The 25,145-nt window shown below is 37.0% G+C and overlaps 1 protein-coding gene across 2 annotated transcripts in view; it reads left to right on the top strand.

Annotated features, from left to right (window-relative positions):
* LOC126237280 (uncharacterized) overlaps window positions 1–25,145 on the top strand; it is a 157,175-nt gene that overhangs the window by 97,055 nt on the left and 34,975 nt on the right. For both annotated transcript variants that reach the window (XM_049947217.1, XM_049947216.1), the window contains exons 9-11: window positions 3,298–3,412; window positions 12,958–13,090; window positions 20,031–20,176. In XM_049947217.1, the coding sequence (XP_049803174.1) occupies window positions 3,298–3,412; window positions 12,958–13,090; window positions 20,031–20,176 (394 nt within the window). The remainder of the gene's footprint in view (window positions 1–3,297; window positions 3,413–12,957; window positions 13,091–20,030; window positions 20,177–25,145) is intronic.

A 25,145-nucleotide genomic window follows, 5' to 3' on the forward strand; every position in this document is an offset into this window, starting at 1 on the left:
GGGTTAAAGATTGGCAACTAACTTTAAATGCTCAGAAATGTGAAACTGTGTGACTTCACAAAGCAGAATAATGTAGTATCCTATGACTTTAATATCAATGAGTCACTGTTGGAATTGGCCAACTCATACAAATTCCTGGGTGTAACACTTTGTAGGGATGTGAAATGGAATGATAATATAGGTTCAGTTGTGGGTAAAGCAGGTGGTAGACTTTCATTTATTGGTAGACTACTGGGAGAGTGTGATCAGTTTACAAAGGAGATTGCTTACAAATCACACAAGGGACTGGTTCTAGAATATTGTGTAAGTATGTGGGACCCACACCAAATTTGAATAATGGGATATTGAAAGTATACAGAGAAGAGCAGCATGAATGGTCACAGGTTTGTTTGATCCATGAGAGAGTGTCACATAGATACTGAAGAAACTGAACTAGAAGACTCTTGAAAATAGATGTAAACTATCCCAAGAAAATTTACTAATAAAGTTTCAAGAACCATCTTTAAATGATGACTGTGGGAATATACTATAATCCCCTATGTATTGCTCACATGGGGAACATGATGATAAGATTAGAATAACTACTGCACACACAGAGGTATTCAACCAATCATTCTTCCCACCCTCCATACATGTATGGAAGAGAAAGAAACCCTATTAACTGGTACAATTGGATGCACTCTCTGTCATGCACCTCATGGTGTTTGCAGAGTATACATGCAGATTTAGATTCAGTTTCAAAAATTTACAGTGAAAAATACAAAACTGAACTACACACAGTTCCAAGCAAAGATGGCTTTGATGCTGTGCTATTACAGAAATCTCCATATGATGGCAATATTATATCTAGTCTCTGACATGAGTAAAACCACACCTCAACAAAAAAGTTGCAGAAGTTATGATCTTAAGATCTTAGCAATTGTTAATGCCTTAAACAAATTCTGTGTTTGTTTACTAGAAATGCATATTAAAATTGCAATAGATTATTCTGCATTTCAAAAGACCTTGAATAAGAAGTACTGAGAATAGCAAGGGGTGTGTTAGTTTTAAAGTATATTGTTTCATCATCTTAAATCAGGATTTTTTGAAATATGGAACATGTAGATGGTTTTTTTCTTTTTTTTTCTTTTTGCTGAAATGTTAATTGGTACAATCAGAAAAACTCAAGAGAAGAATGTTAGTTTGGCAATGATCAAAACTTCCTCAAAGTGTGATTTAGTGAGAGTTGGACTTCTTTTCAAGTTCAGTGATGGAAGAGAGATTCCAGTGATTTCACATGCATGAGAAAGTACATTACACCATTAAGTGAACCAAAGAGGAACTAAAACATGATTATTATGTATCAGATTTAAACAATAACTTGAAACAAATGATTTCCGAGTGTGTTATTTAACACACAGAGCATTCAACTATTAATAAGAAATCAGAAAAGAAAATCAAACAATGGAAACTCCATGTAGGAATATGAACAATGTAGGAAGAGACAGATTGGTACTTACCATAAAGAAGACATGTTAAGTTGCAGATAGGCACAATTAAAAGACACTTATATCAAGCTTTCGGCAACATCATTCATCAGCAAAAGAGAGACATAGAGCATTCATACACACAAGCAACCATACCACATGCACACATGACCACCAACTCCAGCATCTCAGGCCGAGATGTTGGAGTTGACAATTATGTGTCATGAGATATCATTGCTTGTGTGTATGAATGGTGTGTGTCTCTTTTGCTGATGAAGGCTGTGGGTGAAAGCATTACATAAGTGTCTTTTAGTTGTATCTGTCTGCAACTTAACATACCTTTTTTATGGTAAGCAGCAATCTATCTTTTTCTACATTGTTGAATCAAAAAAGAAGAAAATTTCATGCAATCCCTTTTCAAAGAGACTGGGCCACATTATACTTATCACAGGGATCATCTGGACCACTTCAATCAACTCACATGTGGTGCAGCCACATCAGAAGTACTACTGGTTTTGGATTTATCCTTAAAGGACTATGAAATCAATAGAAACAAATAATAAAAGGGAACTACAGAAGATTAATTTTGAGAATCCAATCCAAGTAAACACTGATAGAAGTAATTGTTTAGCATCTCAAGCACTGGAGGAGTACAGCATGGTAGAAGCAATTGAGCACATTTTAATAATGATGGGACTCCTTAGAGCAAATGGGGAGATTAAGAGAATCGACTCTACCTTGGCTATAATCATTGCTAAGCTTAGTAGGACAAGCCAACTGAATGATACAAAATGGTACTAACAGTTCAGTGTGCTTTGAATTCAACTTAGCATGTAAATATCAGGATTGAGAGTTAAGATACACATACAGCCTCACATCAAAATTATTGGAAGGAGATCTTATTAATTGATTTGTAGAGAGATGCAATGAAGTGAGGGAAGATGTTAAATTACTAACTTTGCTACCTTCAACTGATGTCAGAGGAAAGCCTTTAGATAGAAAGCTGGTGATCTTGTGGCAATAAAACAAACACAAAATGGACCAAAATTGAAGCTGAATCCCACTAGTACCCACTACTACAAAAGTAGTTAAAACTAATGATGACTGCTGAGAAGCTGATAATAATGAGGACCCCAAGACTATGACAATTTCTGCCACATTTATGCAGCCCTGCCCAAGTGGCTACTCATCACATGAGTCAAATTATGTTAAGACAGCTGAGTGTAGGATTCAGATGTGGGATTTAAAGGTATTCCTGCCCATGCAAAAGGCAATGCACTAGATTAGCCAAATAATATGCAATAGTTTCATGTAGCAGACAAGAATTAAATTGTGTTTTTTTCTTTATTTTTTGATAAAATTTGTGACATTGCTAATAAAAAATAACTTGCTTGGAAATTGGAACCACTAATTTCTATGTATGTTTGTATTGTACAAATCCCATACATATTTAACAGAGGAGAGAAACTAAGTCTACTCATGACATGAATTTCCATGTAGTTACTAATTGGAAAAGTCTTTAGTTCAGTTCAAGTATAAAACTTACCAGTATAACTAAAGTGCCTGTATTTATAGATATGTTTCGTTGTAAGTAATTTTTGTGGTAAGTTCCTATAGGATCAAAATGCCGATCATTGGTCCTTAGGCTTACACACTACTTAATCTAACTTATACAAACTTATGCTAAGGACAACACTCACACTTCCATGCCTGAGGGAGAACTCGAACCTCCAATGGGGGGAGCCCCGTGAACTGTGGCAAGATGCCTCAGACCGCATGGCTACCCTGTGCAGCATTTTAAGTAATAATTGATCTTCAATTTTTGTTACAGGTAGATGCATTTGCATATACTTTATATACCTCTGCACCGTTAGCAACATCAATGAAACTTGAAGCAGTGAAAAGTTTCTCAGCAGACGCAATTTCTGCTCTGCACTCTTACATTAGTAAGTAACAATGTACTCCTAAATATAAAGTTCATAAAAGTAACTATGTGACAGGGCTCAGAGTAGCTGTCCCAAATAACTTTTCATAATAATAATCTTCATCAAAAGAAATTGTTGTATCAGATTGTTACTAAATTTTTTATTTCAGTGTGTAATCATCAAGCAGTTCCTTACTACAGATATGCTTCTCAAACCATTAAAACATTATACTCTTATGGAATATACAAAATGTCAATACTAAGAATTGACTTTAAGCAACTTAGGGAAATAAAGAGTGAATGGGAAATTAAGGCCTTATCCTCCCAGAGGCAACTCTAGTGTACACATTTCCACCATCTCTGAGAATATGAAACATACATGATGGGTAACATATCAGAGATATCAGTTCTAGTTAAGATACACAGAGTCCAAAAGTGGATCTGCAGGTTGCATAGCCATGATATTGACACAGAAGCTACAAATTATGTTTATGAGTGGCTTTACTGATTTTCCTTCCATACTCATCAATGTTTATTGAATATGTGTACTGCTCAGAATGAATGGTAGCAATATGAACCCATATTACAATGGAAAGGTGATGAACTGATGCATCAGTTGTATGGGATATAAATTATGTGCATGTGTAGTTTAGGGGAAGGATGGGAATATTTAATGAGGTTTTTTTTGTCTTGTTTGATGCAGCCTACCATGAATTCCTCTCTTGTGCCAACCTCTTCATCTCAGAAAAGCACTTGAACTCTAAATCGTCAACTGTTTGTTGCATATATTCCAATCTCTGTCTTCCCCTGCAGTATTTACTCTCTAAACCTTCCTCTAGTACCATTGACATTATTCTCTGATGGCTTAGCATATGTCTTATCATACTGTTTTTGTATTAGTATTTTATGCATGTTTCTTTCTTTCCTGATGCTGTGGAGAACCTCATCATTCCTTAGCTTATCAGTACATCTTGTTTTCAACATCCTTCTATATCATCACATCTTAGACACTTCTATTCCCTGCTTTTCTGGTGTTCCCTCAGATCATGATCCACTACCACACATACTGTGCTCCTAAGATACATTCTCTGCAATTTCTTCTTCAAATTAGGTCTTATGTTTGATGTTAGTAGACTTCTTTGTCCAGAAATGCTCTCTTTGCCTCTAGTAGTGTGCTTTTTATGTCCTCCTTGCTTCATTCAGCATGTTATCTTGCTTCCAAGGTAATGGAATTCCATATACAGGGTGTCCCAGCTATCTTGTCCACCCAAAATATCTCTGGAACAATAACAGCTATTGGAAAACGACTTTCACCGGTATCAATATAGGGCTGGGGCCCATGAATGTACATATTTGGAAACATTCTAAAACCAAAGCATATGTGTTTTTTAACCCAAACGTACGTTTTTTTAAATGGACCTCCTATATTTTTTCATCAGCAATCCATAGCATGACAAAGCACATACACAATGGCGTTGATTGCATCGCTATATTTCCATTACATCCCGAGATATTAAGACGCGAAGTTGACGCTTGAAACACCCGACATGCGCTGCTAGCACACGTCCTGAGGCTCAGGCGTGAACCCCATGCCGCACGTAATCGCAGCAGGATGGCAGCAGACCGTATTATTCGTTTCGGACCTCTTGATAAGTATGGAAGTGTGATTATGCATGTCAATCACATCGCGATTACGGTCAGCATGGGGTTCACGCCTGAGCCTCAGGACGTGCGCTAGCAGCGCATGTCGGGTGTTTCAAGCGTCAACTTCGTGTCTTAATATCTCGGGATGTAATGGGATATTGCGATGCAATCAACGCCATTGTGTATGTGCTTTGTCATGCTATGGATTGCCGAAGAAAAAATATAGGAGGTTCATTTAAAAAAGCATAAATTTGTGTTAAAAATCACATATGCTTTGGTTTTAGAATGTTTCCAAATTTGTACATTCATGGGCCCCAGCCCTACATTGATACCGGTGAAAGTCGTTTTCCAATAGCTGTTATTGTTCCAGAAATATTTTGGGTGGACAAGATAGCTGGGACACCCTGTATATGTAAGGAATGTTTCTTTGTTTGTCCTGTATGCATGCCTATACAGTTCACCAGTCTTTAGTGAAGCTTTGGGGAGTTGTACACACACTCATGAAGGTTTTTGAACTATAATAAAATTGACAAAAAATGATGTCTGCCAATTGGCTAACACTTGTAAGCCTGGAATTTAAATGAATGACAAATGATTCAGACACTAGAAGTGCACTGAAAGGTGGATATACAGCATATTCCCATGGTGATTATGTTGGTCTGTGGGGGACTCAATGACAAGATTATCGACACCTGCACAAATTCCTAATCTTTACACTGTCAAGTCTCACAACTTTCCTGAATGATGATGAAATGATTAAGACAACACAAACACCCAGTCTCCAGGTGAAGAAAATCCCCGACCTACCGGGAATCGAACCCGGGACCTCGTGATCCAGAGGCAACAAAGCTAACCTCTAGACCAAGAACTGCGAACAGCATATTCCAAGGCATTAGGAATAGACTCATTTTGCTTATATTGACACTGCTCAGGGTATGGTTTATTTAGCACAGCACTTTGAGTAATGCAATGTATGCCTTGTAGTTGCTGGTATGGTATCTTATATGTAGTTCCCTATACCTTACTCCTACTTTTCTCAGAATTTTGAACATCTTGCCTTATTTTACTCAGTCGCCCACTTTTTCTGGGTTAATAAATCCAATAATCATGTCTTGATTTTTCATAAGTGTTGCTGCCATTGTTAAGTGCAGAATCAGAAATGAATTTCTGCTTCCTTTACCTTTTTGAAAACCAAACTGATCATCATCTGATAGCTCTTCAGTTTTCTTTTCTATTTTTCTGTATATTATTCTTGTCAACAACTTGGCTAGGTGTTAAATTTATATTGTGATAATTCTTATATTTATCTGCCCTTGCTATCTTCGGAATTATGTGGATGGTATTTTTCTGAAAGCCTCATTGTAAGTCTCCGCTTTCATAGATTCTAAGCACCAATATGAATAAACAGTTAGCTGCCAGTTCCCCCAACATTTGTAGAAATCCTGAAGGTATGTTATCTTAATCTTTCTGCTTTATTTGACCTTCTGTCCTTCCAAAGCTCAGTTAAACTCTTATAATTATACTTGATTCACAATGTCTTTTATCTCAGCTCCCATTTTGTTTTGTATCTACCATGTCATTAGACAATACCTCGTGATGGTGCTTGCCCACTTTAATTCTTCTTCGTTTGTTGTCCTCAGTGTCGACATACTGGCTGAAAAATATAGGGGGTGGAAATGTAACTACTGTCTACTGTAAATGATGTAGCCATCAGATGCACAGTTGCGTTTCACAGTCTTTTACTTTCACTTTTCACAACCCCCCAATAATACACAGTTATATATACAGGGTGGTCCATTGATCATGACTGGGCCAAATATCTCACAAAATAAGCATCAAATGAAAAAACTACAAAGAACGAAACTTGTCTAGCTTGAAGGGGGAAACCAGATGGCATTATGGTTGGCCCGCTAGATGGTGCTGCCATAGGTCAAACGGATATCAACTGTGATTTTTTATTTAGGAACCCCCTTTTTTATTACATATTCGTGTAGTATGTAAAGAAATATGAATGTTTTAGTTGGACCACTTTTTTTGCTTTGTGATAGATGGTTCTGTAATAGTCACAAACATATGGCTCACAATTTTAGATGAACAGTTGGTAACAGGTAGGGGTTTTAAATTAAAATACAGAACGTAGGTATGTTTGAACATTTTATTTTGGTTGTTCCAATGTGATACATGTACCTTTGTGGACTTATCATTTCTGAGAATGCATGCTGTTACAGGGTGACTACCTGTAAATACCACATTAATGCAATAAATACTCAAAATAATGTCCATCAACCTCAATGAATTTGGCAATACATGTAACAACATTCCTCTCAACAGCGAGTAATTCGCCTTCCGTAATGTTCGCACATGCATTGACAATGCACTGACACATGTTCTCAGGCGTTGCCAGTAGATCATGATAGCAAATATCCTTCAACGTTCCCCACAGAAAGAAATCCAGGCACGTCAGTTCCAGTGAACATGCTTCGATGACCAATCCACTTGTCATGAAATATGCTATTCAATACCGCTTCAACCGCACGCTAGCTATGTGCCGGACATCCATCATGTTGGAAGTACATCACCATTCTGTCATGCAGTGAAACATCTTGTAGTAACATCGGTAGAACATTATGTAGGAAAGCAGCATACATTGCACCATTTAGATTGCCATCAATAAAATGGGGCCCATTATCCTTCATCCCATAATGCCACACCATAAATTAACCCACCAAGGTCACTGATGTTCCACTTGTTGCAGCCATCGTGGATTTTCTGTTGCCCAGTAGTGCATATTATGCCGGTTTACATTACCGCTGTTGGTGAATGACGCTTCATCGCTAAATAGAACGCATGCAAAAAATCTGTCAGCCCGTAATTTATCTTGTGCCCAGTGGCAGAACTGTACACGACATTCAAAGTTGTTGTCATCCAATTCCTGGTGCATGGGTGCAATTGATGTTGATGTAACATTCTCAACACCGACGTTTTTGAGATTCCTGATTCTCGCGCAATTTGTCTGCTATTGATGTGCGGATTAGCTGCGACAGCAATTAAAACACCTACTTGGGCATCATCATTTGTTGCAGGTCATGGTTGACATTTCACATGTGGCTGAACACTTCCTGTTTCCTTAAATAATGTAACTATCCGGCGAACGGTCCGGACACTTGGACGATGTCATCCAGGATACCGAGCAGCATACATAGCACACACCTGTTGGGCATTTTGATCACAATAGCCATACATCAACACGATATCGACCTTTTCTGCAATTGGTAAATGGTCCATTTTAACACGGGTAATGTATCATGAAGCAAATACCATCTGCACTGGTGGAATGTTACATGATACTATGTACTTATACGTGTGTGACTATTACAGCGCCATCTATCACAAAGCGAAGAAAGTGGTCCAACTAAGACATTCATATTTCTTTACGTACTACACGAATATGCAATAAAAAATGGGGGTTACTATTTTAAAAAACGCAGTTGATATCCATTTGACCTATGGCACCGCCATCTTGCGGGTCAACCATAGCGCCATCTGGTTTCCTCCTTCAAGCTAGATGAGTTTCGTTCTTTGTAGTTTTTTCATTTTATGCTTATTTCGTGATATATTTGACCCGGTCACTATCAATGGACCACCCTGTATGTGGCCAGTGCTCTATTGATTGAACTTTCCATAAGCCTCATTAATAGTTTGGGTGAACATCCAAATACTGCTACAATAGTTTACTGATGAATATCTACGAGCAGTAAAAACCTAACCACAAAGTTCACAGTTCTTGAAGAACAGGAAAGGTACATACGGAGCAGGCACTGTCATTGTTTTAACACATGGCCTAATTGTGTAGTACATATTTCACAATTAAGTTGAAGCATTGTTGTTGTTCTAACCAACAGAGGTTTCTCGTTTGAAACTCTGCCATGGACTGACTGTCTCAGGACCAAAAATTGGGCTCTTATATAATATCATCACAATAATAGGTGCTGAAACTACATATTGTTTGATGTTTAATTTAAAGAAATCACAATTAAAACTTAAGTCATTCGATTAACTGGATAAATCGAAAAATTGGTTCTTTTTAACAGTTTCTTCTACTAAAAGGGTTAAGCCAAATTATTTGTTTAAATCATGTAATTAATATATTTATAGTTATGCCAACAATACTTTTGACAAAACTGTTAATTACTTTGGAATTAATTAAGGGCTGGTTTTGTTAACATGTTTTCGAATAGAGCCAAATAGATCCTCTAAGAATACTAGCATTTCGTCTTCCAAATGTTGATAATTAGTGTAGAATTTATATTTGTCTATAACTCAACAATAGAATTTAATACAAAATTGTTAAGGCTTTCGTGGCCACTTGTTGACAAACTGCCTATTGGCTTCTGTCTCGGGTTCTTCGGCCGACGTTCATCTAATGATTTTTCTGACGTTTCGCCAGCACGAGTGGCTGGCATTGTCAAAGCTTCACCCTCCATTGCCAGTTCACCACCGGCAATGGAGGGTGAAGCTTTGACAATGCCAGCCACTCGTGCTGGCGAAACGTCAGAAAAATCATTAGATGAACGTCGGCCGAAGAACCCGAGACAGAAGCCAATAGGCAGTTTGTCAATAGAATTTAAGTTACGAAACAATTACTGATTTCACCTTATAATGAAAGATACTGACTAGTAATAATCAAAATAAATTAGAAATTCAATTACATACATAAAACTAAGCACAAAATTAGATCTGGTGTTATATTATTTAAAACTGATGGACAACCTTTCTCTTTTATGAAAATGGCGATTGTAGTCACGTATGTTAATGGTAATTAGTTAAAACTGAAAAAAATGAATTTTAAGGAGGCAGATGGCAAAACAAGAGGGGAAGTGAAAAATATCCCAGCTTGCTTCGACACAACCTTTGCTTTGTAAAAGCCTTCAATTTACTCTTTCCACCAGTTTGTTCTCTCTTCCGCAGATAACAGTGGAATTCCAGTTTACCTCCTGATGTTGACAGCCTTGCTTTTAGTTCCAATGAAGGCTTTTCTGTATAATGAATCAGTCCATCCGGTGAGCTTTTCTTTTTCAGTTTCTTCACATTTTTCCTTCAGACGTTTTATCTTGGCTTCCTTACACTTCTTATTTATTTAATTCCTAAATAACTTATTCTGCTATATTCCCATCTTCCTTTGAACATTTTTGTACCACAGCCTTAGAGAGCATCAAACATGCATCATTCCTTATTACTCAGTTTCAAATTTCCTTCCATTTTAATTCTTCCATACAATTCTCTCAAATTTCAGTCTATTCTTCATTATTACTAAATTGTGATCTGACCCTGTATTTGCTCCTGGGTACATATTACAATCCAGTACTTGATTTCATAATCTTTGCCTGAGGGTGATGTGATCCAGGTGGAATTTTCCCAAGTCTCTGAGCCTTTTCCAAGTATACCTATTTTTGAACAGTGTGTCTACTGTTACTAACTAAACTTTATTGCAAATTTCAATGAGCCTTCCTTCTCTCTCACTTCTACCATGAAGCCCATATTCTCCTGTAACTCTGGCTTTTGTTGTTTTCCCTAGCACCACATTACAATCCTCCATGGTTACTAGAGTATCAACTCCCTGTACATACTGAATCACATGTTCAGTGTCCTCATATACCTTTCCTCTTCATCTTCTGCCTGTGATTTTGGAATGTATACCAGAACTAATGTTATTGATGTTTGCTGTTGATTCTGATGGGAAGAAGCCTATCACTGAAATGTCCACAGTAGCTCACTCTTTACAGTAACTCACTCTCTGCCCTACCTTCCTATCCACAACAAAACCAACTCCCATTGTACCATTTTCTGTTGCTGTTGATATTACCCCATATTATTGTGACAATAAATTCTTATCATCTTTCCCTTTCTCTTCACTGATCTCCAATAAATCTAGATTGAGCCATTCCACTTTGCTTTTCTTATTTTCTAGCTTATCCCTTTATAGGTTCTTTAATCTTTTTCTCATGCTTACCACCTCCATGGCACTCCCTTCCCTGGGACACAAAATGGGAACTAATCTTGAAACTTTTGCCAATGGGGAGATCATCATGGCACTTTTTCAATTACAGGCCACATATTGTGTGGATACAAATTATATTTCTTTAATCTAGTGGTGACATTGCCTTCTGCATCCTAATTCCATTGATCATTGCTGATTCTTCCGTCTTTTAGGGCAATTTTCCACCCCATGGGCAAGAGGTTTCCCTGAAACTCTGTCTGCTCCTCTGCCCTCTTGGACAAGGCCATTGGTAGAATGAGGGTAACCACTTACTTTGGAAGTATTGAGCCACCATTGCTGAGGATTTTATTGAAGATATAAGCAACCAATGAGTTCAAACCCAGGACCAAGTGCAATTTTATTATCAGTCAAAGGTGCTGTTCCATAGACCATAGGAGCAAGGTGGAGAATACGAGCCTTTTACTTCACCATTTGGTGATGAATACAACAAATAGTGAAGCACAATATTTCTGCAAAACGTGTTAGCAACACTCTAATCTTGTCTCATTTCTCAGCCTATTTTACTTCATTTTCTTTCTTTCTCTTTCAGTCCGCACCTCTGTCCTCCCCTCCAAATTCCTTAGACTACAAATCTTAGGTAGTAGGTAGTGTAATTGTGGATATCAAAAGCAGCTTCCTCTGTGCTTCTTTTTGACTGAAGTGTGAGATACTGATTGATTTCACCTTCGAACATTCATGTTGTTGTTACATTTGCATCACTCTATGGTACTGTTAGGCAAAACATTTCATTTGATCACATGATATTTTGATAATAATGTGAACATTACTGCAAGTCATCCTGATTTGTAATATTGTAAAGAGTGGCTCTGATTTATGAATACACTTTGTTGATGTTGACTTGGCCTTTTTTTTACTTGGAGTGATGAGTGTATAATAAGGAATAATGGAGATAGTATGAAACAAGCTATCAGCTAGCAACATATTTGGTGAACATTGAGTGCACTTTAGAAAACTGTTCTATTCTAGGTATGTTGCACAAAATTTGTGACTGTGCAAATAAGCTTTCAGATCTTAATTTATGTGATATTTAATCATGAAAGACTCAGCATAACTGTTAACGTTTCTGTCACCAGTTACTTCTGAGTCCAATTTTCAAAAGGGTGACACAGAAGCTGATAATTTGTTTCCAGCTGAAGAAAGTATACATTTAACAAATAACAAAAGATATCGCTATACATATGAACATCAATTAAATCAGAAGTCTTAAATGTTTTCTTTAAAGCTCTTCATTAAAATGTTTTCCCTTCTGAACATATTTATTATAATAATGAAAGTTTCATATATTATTGTAGCCCAAGATATTGCCTACAAAGGGAGGAAGAGAACGAAGCAACATTTCTCAATGATTTCAGTTTTAGTAAGTTTTATAATGTTTAAAAATGTTTCATAAAATGTTTAAAAATGTTTCATATATTAATGACGCCCAAGATATTGCCTACAAAGGGAGGAAGAGAATGAAGCAACATTTCTCAATGATTTCAGTTTTAGCAAGTTTTATAATGTTTAAAAATGTAACAAAAGTTTCCATTGCAGTTTTTTACTGACTGTTTGAGAAATGAATAGCACTAAAAAGGTTGAATTCCAATTTAAATGTAGGGTATTATTAATATCAACTGTCAAAGTAATTATCATTTTGTGTGTATGTAATACTACTTCAAGATGACATTAATGCTCTTCATAGAATGTAAGAGTTTAATTTACATAACCAAATTTTGTAATTTAATTTCTCACACTAATAATAATTCAAAAATATAATTGATTTTATAAATTCCCCACATTGCTTGTGCTACCACATTATTGCTCCCTGTAATTTGAAAGTTTTGAAAGTGTATCTCATGTTATGTTTTTTTTTCTATATTTTTCAGCTTCTCTGGATTCAACATCTTGCAGCACCACAACACAAAATTCTGGAACTAATACATCTGTTGCTGCAGAAGTGGATCTTTTTGTTGTGATTGATAGTTCATGGCAATTTACTGATATTCAGCGTATTTTAGTGTAAGTCGAAGATTCACTAATTAGGTTTATGGAGTAAGAAAAGTGGCTATATTGTACCTTTGACTACTTATATAAGATAGCAGGAGCAACTAGAGTAACAAGCAAGAAAATACAGATCTAATTTTAGTGGCTTGTTTATTAGAGCTTAGACATAAGAATCATTATTTGCTATTACACAAGACATATATTATCATAAAGAAAGAAATGTCATTGCTAACAGCAGAAAAGACAAATTTTTAAAAGACTTATAATTTCATAAGTTATCTTGAAGACTCACACTACTAGTCATCAATGTTCAGCATTGTGATGGACGTACGGGGAAATATTCAGAGAATCTGTAAATAAATTCTAAATTTTGAGGCAATAATGAGAAGAAATAATTAACTCTCTAAGAGAAACTAAATTGGTGGTTAACTGGTACTTGAAAAGTTTGACTTCAGAAAATTATAATACTGAATTTAATTATTTTTTTGGGGAGGAAGGGGGAGCCTAGAACCTGATATGAATTTGAAAATATGACTAACTGATTAACATTTTCATCTTACTGACTGTTCCCAAGATAAACTGGCCCCTGTTGTAGAGGCATATATTTTATTCCTGCTGTCCAACTCACATTTTTACGGGACGTCAATATCTGGAAGGAAGTCATCTTGTCCTCATGAACCTGAATTAAATGGTACCAAGTGGCAATATTAACACACTAAATACTGTATCATGTCAAACCAAAAGGCTTGTGTCAAGTTGAGAGCAATGTGACATTCAATATTTCTCTTGTCCCACCAGGCTATTAAATGAATTAAATTTATACTCAGGTATAAAACTCTTTGCCTTCACAAATGTCTGCTTGTGTCTGTGTATGTGCGGATGTATATGTGTGTGTGTGCGAGTGTATACCTGTCCTTTTTCCCCCCTAAGGTAAGTCTTTCCACTCCCGGGATTGGAATGACTCCTTACCCTCTCCCTTAAAACCCACATCCTTTCGTCTTTCCCTCTCCTTCCCTCTTTCCTGATGAAGCAACCGTTGGTTGCGAAAGCTTGAATTTTGTGTGTATGTTTGTGTTTGTTTGTGTGTCTGTCGACCTGCCAGCACTTTCGTTTGATAAGTCACATCATCTTTGTTTTTAGATATATTTTTCCCACGTGGAATGTTTCTCTCTATTATATTCATATAATTAATTTGAACCCGACAATTACGTTTGTTATTGTCACTGTTGCATTTCGAAATCTTTTCTGTCATCTTATTTTCTCTTTCTGTTTTTGTAAGTAGTTTCACTTTGTATTCACCTTCTCCCTTTTTACCGAATCTACCATACAATTTTATCCCGCCTATATATACTCAATAATACGTAACCCACTTAAAAAAAAAAAAAAAAAAAAAAAAAAAAAAAAAAAAAAAAAAAAAAAAAAAAAAAAAAACCGCTTTCAACACTACCGCTGCTATAAGATCCACCATTTCCAGTTCACAAACAGTTCCTTTGACCTATTAAACAGCTAGTTCTAATAACTTTTGCTTTTTTTCCATTTCCGTTTTTCCCACATCACTGATCATTTTTAGCAGCTTCCCACAGGTTTTAACATCATTATTTCTTTGTCAGACAATTGTTAGCCTCATTTTCACAATCTGCCACCAGAAAACCACTCCTTTTAATACATTTACAAGCAGTTTTTTCGAAATTTTCTTGAATTGCTCCACTCTTTTACGTGTTTTGGCGGCAACACAACCACCTAACCTTTGTGCACATCGTCGTCTACCAACCCAAGTTCACCACAGGATCAACATAGCCCAGCTTTAACCAACACTTTTTCGCCTTTTTTCACACCAGATGCCCAAACTCTTTGCCTTTACAAATGTCTGCTTGTGTCTGTGTATGTGCGGATGGATATGTGTGTGTGTGTGTGTGAGTGTATACCTGTCCCTTTTTCCCCCCAAGGTAAGTCTTTCCACTCCCAGGATTGGAATGACTCCTTAACCTCTCCCTTAAAACCCACATCCTTTCGTCTTTCCCTCTCCTTCCTTCTTTGCTAATGAAGCAACCGTTGGTTGCGAAAGCTTGAATTTTGTGTGTATGTTTGTGTTTGTTTGTGTGTCTATCGACCTGCCAGCACTTTTGTTTGGTAAGTCACATCATCTTTGTAGTCTTGTTCTTTTACTTGCACAAAACCACTGACATAATACGTAAGGAGGTAATACAAATATTTGCGACAATTTGTCTGACAGCCAAGATTTTCTCATCCCAGGAAAGACCATCTCCTTGTTGTTGTAATAAGTAAGACTACTGTTCTGCTTTCTGGTTGTGCCCAACCTATTTGTTTTTAGTAAAATAAATCCAGGTGACAAAATGCAAGAGTCGTGTGTGTATTAAATAGATCTTGAATTCATTGCTCTCATTTCCCATGACACTATAGGAACTGACCATCTTAAAACACTACAGAAAAGTATTGTGTCATAGTGTGCTTATTCCATAAAAATCTAATCATATTTTAAAATCTTCTCAAAGAGTTTGTGTATAAACAGAGATAATTTCTTATGCTAATTAATAGTTTTTACTTCTTATCAGTGTATATGATAATGAGAAAACGAACATCATATGTTCTATCTGATTACAGCAAAGTATGTCAAATTGATTTTCAAGAATAGTTTAACAGTAAAGCACTTGTTATGTCAAATAAAAATGAATGTACACAAGGAAATCCTTGTATTGATATAGCCTTCAGCCCAGAGACTTGTTTGATGCATCTTAACATGCTAGTCTGTCCCAAGTAATCCTCTTCATCCTTATACAACTATTGCAACTACATCAATTTGAATCTGCTTACCATTGTCAAGCTTTGGTTCTCCTCTACAATTTTTACTCTCTAAACTGCTCACCACTTAGCACAGCCCCTCAGCTCACTCAAGCTGCAGTGCTGGCATAGTGTAATCAGCTGGGACAAATTAACCATGCAGTTGTTGTGTGTGTATATGTACTCTATAGTTCTGAAGAAGAATTCATCTGATAACTAATAATGATTTCAGTTTTGTTTATGTGCCTATTGACAATTCAGCACTTAAACTATTTGGTGAGTTACCTTTCCATTATTTATGTTCCACCAGTGACTTTCCATTATCATAACTGTATCTGTCAAAAAGCCTTCCAGTTGAGGTAGCAGGACAAAATTATATTTTGTTATGACAAAACAGTCAGATAATGTCCCTCTTCCATATCTAGTCTTGCCTGCTAGTACTTTTAACATCTATTTACTCTTCTCCATGTCTTTCTTTTCCAGTATTACCTACTTCTCTACAGCTCAACCTCAAGGGCCCTAATTTTTCCATTTCATAAAACTGGTTCTCTGGTCCATACTAAGACTACAATAGCACAGCATAAAAGACTTAGTTCACCATCTCAACAGTGCATTTCAGACTCATGTATGTTTACAACACCATGGAAACCAACATGGAGTAATTCATAGTAATAATTTTTTATGTTCACTTATGATCTAAAACATCCCTAAATTAGATGATATAGCATGGGCACAGTTTTCAACAGACAAGACAAACATAATTCACTACTACGGAAATTTATTGGTTGTTATGGTGTAAAAAGTTTGATTTAGACTCCAGAGGGTTCTTAATGTGACCTGAATTTCACAGGATATTACTATAACAAAAAAATTATAAAAATGAATGTTTCAGTGATTGAATGACAAGTACGATAATTTGTACACACAAGAACAGGCCACAGTAGTTCCATCATAAATATTTCACTATTCTTCATTCTCTTTCATAGTTCTCCTTCCACTGAACATTTGTTTTGCAAGTTCCATGTTGTTGATGAGACTCTTGGGAATTGCTCATAATTAGCATATTCTCCTGAAAATGGTGAATAAGTTGTTCATTGAATTAAACCACATTTTTCTAGACTACTATGCAACTTAATGTCTAAAAGTGTGGGCAACAATTATCACATTGGAAAGGTCTTAAATAATAAGGTCAATATCATTAATATATGATTCTTTATTTTTTTTGTTCCCCAGCTCCAAACATAACCTTTATTGCTCCTTTTTCACTTTTTTATCTTTCATTCCCATTTACTTTTTGCGATTCCTTTTAGTTTAAGTCTTCACTTACAGCTAACTGATTAGCAGCAGTTCAGTATAAGTTGATTATAACATGTCTTCACATTTAATGCCCCTTCTCTTTTGACTCACTTCACACTGTGACACTCTTGATCCAGATCTGGGAGCATCCATCTTGCTCCTTCTAATTTCTGTTTATTTATTTCCTTTGCCCTCTCTAATTTCTTTTTATTTATTTTCTTCATCTTTCTTTTAATGAAGAAACTTAAGGTTACAAGGCTTCAAAATTAATTAGATTTTGAATTTTTTAAATTTATCACCTCCAGTTGTTGTAATTACGCCAGTAGGTAACTCTAGTGCCTTCTGCTCTAAATTTAGTTTTTTACTTTTATTTTGGTTTGCAACATAACATGAATGATGAATGATATATATATTATAAAGCATTTACTTTTATGTACATGCATTATAACATTATTGTTTTATCTGTCTTACATTAATAATAATGGTAATGGCATCCGTCCATCCTTGAGGGATGATGGTGTAGCATGTTTGGTTCAGAGTCTGCAGCGTCTGCTGTGGCTAAAAAGTCCCACTCGAGAGTGGCAGTCCCTACTGCAGTTTGGACATGTGAAATTTGAGGGACTTCGAACAGAAGCCGCTCTGTCTCTTCGCTTTGTCCTCTTCCTGATTTGTTCCTGTGTGCGTTCGTCCTCTGAGAGATTGACGCCGTTGCGCACAGTTACTTGCCACTTGACACGGTCATCTGCAATGCTTTCCCAGCGACTTGGATTGATTCTGGTCTTGGTCAGGTCTCTCTTGCAGACATCCTTGAAACGAAGATGCGGTCATCCCACTGGCCTCACACCTTCCTGAAGTTCGCCGTACAGCAGCTGTTTCGGTATCCGTTCAGGATCCATGCGCCTGACATGTCCCAACCATCTTAGACGTCGATGACTCAGGAATGCAAAGATGCTGGTTGTGCTTGCACAATGAAAGACTTCAGTGTTGGGTACTCTATCTCCCCAAGAGATCTGAAGGATCTTCTGGAGACAGCGGAGATGGAAGCTGTTGAGTCGAGATTCATGCCTAGAAAGAGTTGTCCATGTCTCACAGCTATAGAGAAGGGTGCTTATAACACAAGTGTTGTAGACTTTTAATTTAGTTTTTGTGGTAAGCAGTCCGTTGTTCCATACTCTGTTTTTCAATCTAGCCATGACAGATGATGCCTTTGCGATTCTGTTAGTAAGTTCAGTGTCCATGGACAAGTTGCTACATATTGTGGATCCCAAGTAGGTAAAGTCATCAACTATCTGGAGAGGATTGCCATCAATGCTAATGGATGGAAGGTTGGTAGTGCTCTGCGCCATGATCTTAGTCTTTTGAAGTCTGATGAGTAGACCAAACTTTTCACAGGCATTTGATAATTTGTTGATTATATACTGCAGCACATCTTCTGTGTTCGCTACTAGAGCTGCATCGTCCGCATATAACAACTCACGGATAACGACTGTATTTACTTTGGTCTTGGCCTTGAGGCGAGCAATGTTGAAAAGATTTCCATCAGACCTCGTATGTAGATACACTCCCTCCTCACAGTCTCCAAAGGCAAATCTGAGCAGAAGGGAAAAGAAAATCCCAAACAATGTAGGAGCTAACACACACCCCTGTTTCACACCGCTATTAACAGGGAATGCTTCTGATGTTTTACCGTTGAAGCAAATTGTTGCTTGTGTTTTCTCATGGAAAGAGACAATTATCTGCAGTAGTTTAGGTGGGCATCCAATCTTCTGCAACAGTTTGAAAAGCCCATTTCTGCTCACTAAATCAAATGCTTTAACAAGGTCAATGAAAGCAATATAAAGTGGCCTCTGCTGCTCACGACATTTTTCTTGTAGCTGTCTTAAGGAGAAGATCATATCTACGGTTGATCGGCCGGGCCTGAAGCCACGCTGAGATTCTGGGTAGATTCTGGAAGCTAAGATCTGTAATCGCATAAGGATGACTCTTGCATAAGCTTTCCTGGCTACACTTAGTAATGAAATGCCTCGGTAATTGTTACAGTCACTTCTGTTCCCTTTCTGTTTATATAGAGTAACTATCCTCGAATTCCGCATACTCATCGGGACATAACCTTCTTCCCAGCTGGTTGTGATAAGTGAATATAAATGTTTGAGAAGAACAGACTTGTTATACTTAATAACTTCTGCAGGGATCCCATCTTCACCTGGGGCCTTTCCGTTAGCAAGAGAATCTATTTCTCTACTAAGTTCTTCCATAGTAGGCATTGCATCTAGTTCTTCCATAACTGGCATTTGTTTGATGGCGTCACATGCATCCTTGCTAACTTCATTCTCGACTGCATACAACTCAAGGTAGTGTTCAACCCAGCGTTCCATTTGTTTGCCTTCATCAGTAATAACCTCACTGTCGAATGACCTAAACCTATACACTAAATACTGTCATGTTACATATGTGCTTGATTCTGTTGTTGGACTTTTTCAGAGTATGTGTTTGTATTAAATAACTGTTATTGTAGAACCAAATTACTCGTTTTTTGTATTCAAATCTAGTCTGTTGCTATTAATTTTTGTTGTCAATTTGTCTTTATCTTGTCCTCCTGTCCATTTCTTCATCTGGCTTACTAGAGAGTCTATTGCTAAATGGCATTGTGTCCGTAATATTTTTATATTTTGGCTGAATCAGAAACATTTGTTTCTAGAAGCTGGTCTTTTTGTCATCTTTATTTTCCATGTGTGTCTGCTACCTCATATATCAAAATTATTTTAGTCATTTTGTATTTTTGTTCAACTTTTTAATATTTAATTTTTAAACTCTTAATTAAAATAATGTTTACATAGTAACCAATTAAGTTTTATTTCAGTTCAATAGCAGAAATGATTAAACTGAACAGTATACGTGGAAGCAGAATAAGTGTGTTTACTGGCAATTCATTCAAACCTTGGAATGGAACAATGAGTTTTATAGAATTCTATCAAAATTTCAACCAGTCATCATATGTGAGAGTTGGTAAGTTTTGTTACTTTACCAGAACTTTGCCCACTAAGATTATGTAATATTTTTTCCTTTCAGACAAATTGCTCATTCTTGCATCAATGTTCCTAAAAGATTAATCAATAAAAAAAATAGAGACAAATTTGCTACTCACCTGAGAGATTATTTCCACATTCTCACAAATTTGTGTCCCATAATTTCATGAAATAATGATGATATTGGAACACTTGACAATAGCATAGTGCTTAAAAAAGTACTCACCATGATGAGACTATGTGTACGGATAAAAACAATTTTGGTATAGAAACTGAGTATTTGACTCCAGTCCAGGATAATAATAATTTATGTAGTGGCTACTATATGCTATTCACATTTTTTGAGCCAAGTTGGTCTAAATTTCATTTTTTTTTGCACATGTATTTGTGAAGTAAAATCATTAAGGACAATAACAATATTAGGAAATGGATAGATCACTACTCATTATAAAGATGACACTTTGAGTTGCAGTCAGCACATTGAAAAAAGTGTAACACATATAGCTTTTGGCCAAAGCCTTCTTCGGAAAAGAAAACACGCATACACATTCATACAAACAAGCACACCTCACGCACACATGACTGCTGTCTGTGGCAGCTTGCCAGAGATTTTGAGCAAGTGTGCATGAAATGTGCTTGCTTTTGTGAATGTATGTGTGCTTTCTTTTCTGAAGAAGACTTTGGCCAAAAGCTAATGTGTAACAGTCTTTTTGTAGTGCCTGTCTGCAGCTCAGCCTTTCATCTTTTCTTTTTCAATATTGTTGATATTCCAACCTGGAGTTTCCATTGTTTCATTATTAGGGCGTATACAAGCCTGGACAACTGGGAGATATGGGAACAACCCGGGAATTTTTTCATCTGGGAGAAAACTGGGAAAAACCTGGGAATTTTTTAGAATTCCGGGAATATTTCAGTGTTTTAGTTTTCTGAGAAATTTTTGTAATTTTGACTGGTAAGAACCGATACTCTAACAAAGGATATTACTGTATACCACTACTGCAGAATAACACTTCAAGAATAAAACATAAATGAGAGAAAAAAAAACGAAAATAAATTAAATTGCAAAGGAAATGTGCCATATACAACAAAAACACACAGTGCTCATGCAATCGTGTGCCAACAGCAAAATGTGTCAAAGGCTTTAGGAAGGCTATGCAATGCTTCATAATAACAAATTGCCTCTGATGAGCATGAAGTCACAACTGTTTACATTAGATTCGTTGTAGCAGTTATGAGCAGACTCATGCACATGCGCAGTTGAGTCGCGTTTGAGCAGTAGATTCTTCCACTTCTGGCTACAGGAATGTGGCTGTTGGCTGTGCTCTCACCATTCTGCAACATACATAGTGTACTAATTTGTGAAACTTTAGGTCCCAGTCTGTGAGTCTAGCTACCTCTTGGGCTGCCACATGGATTTCGTACAGCTTGCCCCTGATATTTTTTTCATGCTGGAAGCCAAGTTCCTCGTGCTTATCAAACTTGTGATCAGGACCCATCAGTAGGTATGACAGGACATTTGAATTAGAATGATGAGCAGTGGGCCAATAATGAATCTCTTGTTTGCGATGTGGTGGAATTTTGTTCCAAATGAAAACAGAGCATTTTTTGATACCTTCAGTAATAGCAAACATTTATTTGGCTATAATTTGCCAGTGCCACTATTTGTGTGTTAGATGTGTATGCAGTTACTTGTTCTGTACTATCAGGAGACTTATATGACAGAACAGCACCAATCCAGAATTACAAAGTGCCTTTCACAAGGACTATACAGTTCCCTTGTGTAAATATGCCAGGGCAGGGAGCAGGCTTCAGACACTATTTTAGCATCTGGAATACTGTCTAGAAAGTGGTGATTTCCTTCCTGAGCACACAGAAAACCTGTCTATGAATGATTTCATCACCATGACTTACTAAAGGCTTATATACACTGTGTTTGAAAATTGTTCTGTAGTATTGTTCGCAGCTAGTAGTGGAGTACCAATGTTTGCAACATATTGTTAACATCTTGGCTACACAAGAACAGTGTTTCACAGCTGGACTGCTACCACTAAATATCATGATGCAGTGGTAGTGTTTGCTTTGGCTCTGTCTATAGTGTTGCATATTGTCTTTACATTTGTTCCTTTAAGAAATGGAGTGGACAAGAATGAAAATTAGTGAATTTGTCACTGTCTGTGAGGCAGAGGAGTACCTCTAGAATGTTTGGAGTAATAGTTATCAGAAACATGACTCCCTACAAAAAACTGCTGTGTGGCTTCACATCATCAGCAGTAATATAGATAAAAATATTAAGTCTCTTATTTTGCAATAATGCAGCAGCAACAATAACAGGATTCATTATGTGACTTTGGAAAAAATAGTTGCAAGCAAGTTACATAAGCTGCCACCATGTGAAAGGGTGTTGGGATGTGGGAGGGGGGGGGGGGGATATGACCCTTTGTGTGAGGCAGAAATCAATGTATGTAGGATTTGGCAGGGGGTCATGAAATGGAGAGTGATCTGTCACATTCATTGTAGGTGTGGGTGAAACTGTGACCAAAGGCGTTTTCTATGTCATGAATGATAATTTGGATTGATTTTAATATGAGTATAAATGTATGGTCAGTTAAATATATCCTCTTTATTTACGGTAGGAAAATGTCTGAAATGTAGTACTTAAAAGACCTAAATCAGACTTCTAACTTTTAATTTTTTTGGCCGCAGGTAGGGGGGGGGGGGGGAGGGGTGAGAGTAGAGTGGATCCCTTCATATTTGCCATATGATTACTGACGTGATAGACTCATCTGAAGGTTGGCAGCTGTGAGTTAGTTATAAAAATTTATTTTGCCCATATTGTCCAAGGTTTCTGCAAACCTTTAGGTGGGTGGAGATGGTGTATTGCTTTGATGTGGTCTCTCAAGGATTCTGAGGTTGTCTTTGTCCAATATGTGGTTGAGGTACTGAACTTTGATTTGGTGGAAAAGCTACACTTGCTTCACTTAAATTCGAGCTCACTAAATCTAAGATTTTTAAATAGCTGCTGTAAGTTGCTGAGATGATGCTCCCCAGTAGATCATGTAACTATAATGTCATTGCCTTAAGCATTTTAAAGCCTGCAGGAACCTTTGAAATACCAGAAGGTTACCTTATTATAATGAAACAGCCCAAGAGGCACTGATTATGGATTTAATGGTAACTTTAGGTTATGGTCAGATAAATGTGCCTCAGAAAATAACTGATTCCCCGATAACTTTCCCAAAAGCTGTTCTTGACATGGAATTACAGGTGGTGGAGAAAAACATGGAAACACCAAAAACACAACACATTACCATGCCTCACACAGTGTAGGAAAATTGTTGGCATTCAGAACAGCTTCCAACTGTCTTGGATTGGATGAATAGAGGTCCCATGTGGTTTTCAAGGGAATCTTACACCATTCTTCCTGCAAAATATGGCAAATTCAGGTAAATGATCACAGAACTGGATAGCAATCACGTACGATTCTCTCCAAAGTATACCACAAAGGGTCGATAATATTGAGATCTTGTGACTGTGGTGGCCACAGGAGATGCAACAATTCATCCTCATGTTCACAAAACCAGTCCTGCAAGCTTTGTGAACAGGGGTCCTGTTGTCTTGGAACACAGCCTCATCATTGGAGAAGAAATATTGTATCAGGCAATAGACCTGATAAGCCAAAATGGTTACTTAATCCTTGGCAGTAATGTGACCTTGTATAGTAACCGTGCTCACTGTAGAATATCATGATATGGCTGCCCAAATCATCATCAAACCTGTGCCATTTTCAATTGTTTGCAGAAAGTAGTCTACATAATTGGTTTAAGACAGTGTATGCTATACATAAACATGTCTAAAGTTTGAAAAAATATGAAACAAAACTCATCGAACCAAATGAATTTCTTCCATTCCTCCAAAGTCCAGGTTTTATGTGTCTGGCACAAAATTTTCCTATTATGGACATTTGCATCACTGATGTGCAGTTTTGGAACTGTAGCTTGCCCGGCAATTCTCCACTTATGGAGCCCTATTTTTGTTATTTTGGTGCTGACAGGGTTTGCGAGTATAACATTTGATTCTGTGGTGACTTTTGCAGCTGTCAGCCTCTTATTTTTTTGTCGCAATCCTCTTCATTGACCATCTGTCACGATCACGATCACTCAACACAATCCTTCATCTGTGTTGGGACTTAGCAGATGGTGCTTTTCTGCTCTCCCTGATCATGGAATAAATCTTTGTGCCTCTTGAAACACCAAACACTTTGGCTATCTTGGTTATGGAAACACCCACCATAAGAGAATCAGCAATTTGCCTGCAGCTGAAACACTTAGCTCTGACACATTGCAATCGGAACTACACACACACTATTCTGACTGTTACTGGTACTTGCAACATATTGAGGTCAATGCACAGGTGCTATTCATGGTCAAATACAACAGCACCACCCACAGGTTTGGCTAGCATGTGCATTTATGATCAAGTGTGCATTTCTTGTGGTATTTCCATATTTTTGCCCAACCCCTGTAGATTGTTTACATTACATTCAGCATTCATGGATGCTTTGAAATCAACAAACTCTGAATTATGCCATTAGGCTCTTTATTTATAATAATGGGCGTCACCTATAGCTGCATCACAACACATGATGCCTCTAGACAATCAAGTTTGATTTTATCTATTTTCTGTGTAGAAATAGGCATGACTCTGGCACAGATAAAAATAAGCAGCAGCATTAGGTTTTAATGGTACATGTATTTTAAAATCTTATTCACAACACACATTCAGTTTAAATAAACCACAGTATTCATTACATAAAGCATCCAAATCACTAAATGAAGTACTGTTAGAGATGATGTTGACTGAATCGTGTATTTGAAAGCCAGAGCTGATAGAGGTACCTAGACAGAAAATGGTAATTGCTACTGGTAAAAATGCCAATAAAAATGTTTTTG

This window comes from Schistocerca nitens, chromosome 2 (assembly GCF_023898315.1).
Source record: "Schistocerca nitens isolate TAMUIC-IGC-003100 chromosome 2, iqSchNite1.1, whole genome shotgun sequence".
NCBI classification, from domain to species: Eukaryota; Metazoa; Arthropoda; class Insecta; order Orthoptera; family Acrididae; genus Schistocerca; species Schistocerca nitens.